The sequence below is a fragment of the Garra rufa genome, chromosome 14, assembly GCF_049309525.1.
Source record: "Garra rufa chromosome 14, GarRuf1.0, whole genome shotgun sequence".
Taxonomy (NCBI): Eukaryota; Metazoa; Chordata; class Actinopteri; order Cypriniformes; family Cyprinidae; genus Garra; species Garra rufa.
Window position 1 is genome coordinate 23,382,489 of NC_133374.1, and position 4,475 is coordinate 23,386,963.

Below are 4,475 nucleotides of genomic sequence, written 5' to 3' on the forward strand. Positions count from 1 at the left end.
GTAGGGAATTAATGACCACTAAAGGTCAGGAGGCCAGTTTATTGCCTCATCTGAAAGATGCTTCTTTTTACAAGGGCCGGATTAAGGTTTCATAAAAACATTTGCTCATTTTCAAGGCCCGGATTCTGCCTCGTTGTATTCGGGCTTTTGATCCCATAGGTACATGACAGGGAAAGAGCACCCCCTGCTGGCCAGACTAGTTTTTCACAAAGGTAGCGCATCCTGCCAGGCTCTATAAGGCCGGCAGATTGCGCTACCACCTCCATAAATGAGGTCAAATTCATCATTAAGGTAGGGAATTAATGACCACAGAAAGTCAGGATGCCTGTTTAATGCCTCATCCGAAGGATACTCATTTTTACATGGGGCGGTTTAATGCTTCATCAAAAGCCTTCCACCGCAGGAGTCATTTTTGTATATTTGGACTTTTGGAACCTAAAGTACATGTCATGGAATGAGCAACCTCTGCTGGCTGGACTAAAACTATCTCCAGCAGGTAGCTAGTTTTCAACAAAGGATCTCCCACCAATGCACAGAGTAGGCTTGGGCCTGCTTAGCTCTAGAGAGGAACCAGAATCTGACTACTTCTAGCTAAAGTTGAACTTGCTACTTTTTAATTAAATAAAGCTGCTCTAATCAGTGATGGGAATAACGGCGCTATAAATAAACGGCGTTACTAACGGCGATACTTTTTTCAGTAACGAGTAATCAAACGAATTACTCTTTCTCCCGTTACAACGCCGTTACCGTTACTGACAATAAAATGCGCGTTACTATAACTGAGAACACTGAAGCGGTTTTCATGCGAGCAGCGTCTTTCTCAGCCATAGGACCTCTCTTTCTCTGAGGTGTTTGTGTATGTTCGGGGCTGAGGCGGGACACATAACCAGTGATGATGATTGGTGTGGCTGTAAACGTGGTGTAACTGAGAACGCGATGATTGGCTTACATTGAGTAAATTTCCATTGTTTGCCAATCAGAGGCAGAGTAGTGCGGGTGTTCACACACAAGCACGCGCACGTTTAGTCGCACACACCGACATCCAGGAGTCACAACGATGGCAAGTCCAACAAGTTCAAAGGTAGCTTTTGAAAACTGGAAGTATAAGCATACTTTTCCCTCGCTGAGGTGAAAGGCAAAAATATTTATGTAACGTGCAACTTATGCAGGAAAAAAAGAGTCTCTCTGCGTCTGTGACAAGTAATTCTAAAATGAAGCACCTCACATCGTCACATGCCTCCACAAAATTAGTGGCTTAGAACGCAGGTGATAACGATATTTAAAGTTCTAAACCATCTTTATTTGTGCTTTATTGTTCCACTATAGTAATGATAATATTGATAATAATATGTTGAATCTGATAGTTGTCTTTCACGTTGTCCCACAACAACATTAAACTAGTGTAGATTAGTGTACAATGTTTTATATTTATTTTACAGTTATACTAATTAGATTTTTTAAGTAACGCAATAATTACTTTGACTGGTAATTAGTTACTTTTATAATGATGTAACTCAGTTACTAACTCAGTTACTATTTGTGAGAAGTAACTAGTAACTATAACTAATTACTTTTTTAAAGGTATGTACCCAACACTGGCTCTAATAGAGGGGTAGCTCATCCTCACAGGTTCAATAAGGAGGCTTCTTTTTACAGCGGCCTTTTGGACCCATAAAGTACACGTCAGGGAATGAGCACCCCCTGCTGGCTGAACTAAAACTACCTCCAGCAGGAAACTAGTTTTCCACAAAGGGTCTCCCATCCATGTGCATACAATCAGACTACTGTGAGCAACAGTTGAACTTGTTCTTTTTGATTTAATGAAGCTGCTCTGATAGAGGGGTAGCACATCCTGACAGGTTCTATCAGGCCAGCGGAATGTGCTACCACCTCCATAAATGAGGTCAAATTCATCATTAAGGTAGGGAATTAATGACCACAGAAAGTCAGTAGGCCAGTTTAATGCCTCGTGCGAAGGACACTCCTTTTTACAGGGGCCGGATTAAGGTTTCATAAAAACATTTGCTCCTTTTCAAGGTCTGGAATCTGCCTCGTTCTATTAGGACGTTTGATCCCATAGGTACATGTCAGGGAAAGAGCACCCCCTGCTGGTGGGACTAGTTTTTCACAATGGTAGCGCATCCTGCCAGGCTCTAGTTTTAAAAGTTTTCAACCTTTTAGGATACGCGCCATATTATTTGCTGCGTATCGAGATTGTAGCATTAATTACATTTAAACATAAATGTATAACCAGCTTACCTAATGTAATTTTGAACGCCAGACTACTTAACTCGATCGCACCAACTCTGCTAATGGTTGTCTGACAATTAGCTGCGGCCTTAATCAGATTGCCCCTTAGTGGAAGCCTAAAACATTGAGAGCTCGTCCTTATAATTACTCGGGTGAACGAGTCAGATTCTCGCGCCCCCCTTTGCAGGTCCTGGTGCCCCCCTGGGGGGGCCCGCCCCACAGGTTGAAAACCCCTGGGCTAGAGACACGGACACTCGACAGCAGCTTTTCAAGAACAGAGTCCACACAGGTGACTCAAATCAAACACATGATTGCTGAATAATGGATAAAAGTCACATTACTGAACACATTTATTTCTCAGGAGGACACAGTGGTGGCTCTTCAGGCTCTGTCTTTGTACGCCACCAAAGTGTTCAGCTCTGACGGCTCCAGCACAGTGACTGTACAGTCAGCAGGAGACACTCACCACTTTGATGTCAATCAGGACAACAAGTTACTGTACCAGGAGAAGCAGCTGCAGAATGTTCCAGCCAAATACAGCATTGAAGTGAAGGGCTCAACCTGTGTGTCTGTGCAGGTCTGTAGTATGTTTAGGTTAATTGACTCATACTCACCTTCTCTCATTTCTTTTTTTTTTTTTTTTTTTTGTTGCCATTTTGTTGTTATTCTGCTGTGAGATGGTTAATGAATGTGTTTTTGTTTATGTTTGCTCTCTCAGATTGCTCAGTTCTACAACATTCCCACTCCTACTGAAGCTAAAACATTGAGCACTGATGCTAAGATTGAAGGAGGTTGCAAAACATTGGGACAAAATTTTATTTTGAACTTCACTGTCAAGTAAGAAAAGACTTGAACATATTTTCTTAATATTTTTAACATCATAATAAATGTATAATAAAAAAGATGTCTTAGTATTTACAACCACAGCACTTAGCACTAACCGAACAAATACTTTTATTATTAACACATTATAAGTGACATAAAATGCATGTGTTTATTAGTTGTCCTGTTTCCCACTCATTTCTGATTTTGTTACTTTATAGGCATTTATGAAAACTTTTCTTTCTATTTGTTCTTTTCCAGATATGATGGTATACAGAAAAGGACTAACATGGTCATTGTGGATATTAAACTATTATCAGGATTCACAGCTGATACATCAATGGTGCATTTGAGTATTTTATCAAAAACTTTTCTTAAGGAAAATATTTAGAGATTAACCAACACTTTTTCCACACAGTTTGGAACTTCTGGAACGTACGCATCTCTTGTGGAGCGAGGCGATGCTAAAGATGATCATGTCATTGTGTATTTGAAGGAGGTGAGAGGACAGCAACACTCATATGAATTTATGTCATTTAGGTCGATTCATAAACATTTTATTCATAATGTCCTGATGAGTTTATTTCCTCCTGCAGATCCCCAAAAATATTCCAAAGCATTACCAGATAAAACTTAAACAGGTTCTTCCAGTGAAGAATCTCAAGCCAGCCGTGGTCAAAGTGTATGATTACTACCAAACAAGTCAGACTTTCTATTCCATTTTTTATCATGTGATGTAGATTTTTTGGTTTTATTCCTTGAACAGATGAATTTTAACATTTTCTGTTTTCTTCAGGTGATCAGTCAGAGACCGAATACTCCTTCCACTGTTAATGAAGCTGCAGAACTGAAGCACGTCATTAGCTTATATACAGGTCCTTCTCAAAAAATTAGCATATTGTGATAAAGTTAATTATTTTCTGTAATGTACTGATAAACATTAGACTTTCATATATTTTAGATTCATTACACACAACTGAAGTAGTTCAAGCCTTTTATTGTTTTAATATTGATGATTTTGGCATACAGCTCATGAAAACCCAAAATTCCTATCTAAAAAAATTTGCATATTTCATCCGACCAATAAAAGAAAAGTGTTTTTAATACAAAAAAAGTCAACCTTCAAATAATTATGTTCAGTTATGCACTCAATACTTGGTCGGGAATCCTTTTTCAGAAATGACTGCTTCAATGCGGCGTGGCATGGAGGCAATCAGCCTGTGGCACTGCTGAGGTGTTATGGAGGACCAGGATGCTTCGATAGCGGCCTTAAGCTCATCCAGAGTGTTGGGTCTTGCGTCTCTCAACTTTCTCTTCACAATATCCCACAGATTCTCTATGGGGTTCAGGTCAGGAGAGTTGTAAGGCCAATTGAGCACAGTATTTACCATTTACCAGTGGTT

General features: G+C 39.8%; 1 protein-coding gene across 1 annotated transcript; it reads left to right on the forward strand.

Annotated features, from left to right (window-relative positions):
* Window positions 1–528: 528 nt before the first annotated feature.
* LOC141284336 (murinoglobulin-2-like) lies at window positions 529–3,906 on the forward strand. Its single transcript, XM_073817340.1, has 7 exons — window positions 529–537; window positions 2,612–2,827; window positions 2,969–3,087; window positions 3,334–3,415; window positions 3,491–3,571; window positions 3,669–3,774; window positions 3,869–3,906. The coding sequence occupies exons 1-7, from the start codon at window positions 529–531 to the stop codon at window positions 3,904–3,906; spliced, it is 651 nt and encodes a 216-aa protein (XP_073673441.1).
* Window positions 3,907–4,475: the final 569 nt, after the last annotated feature.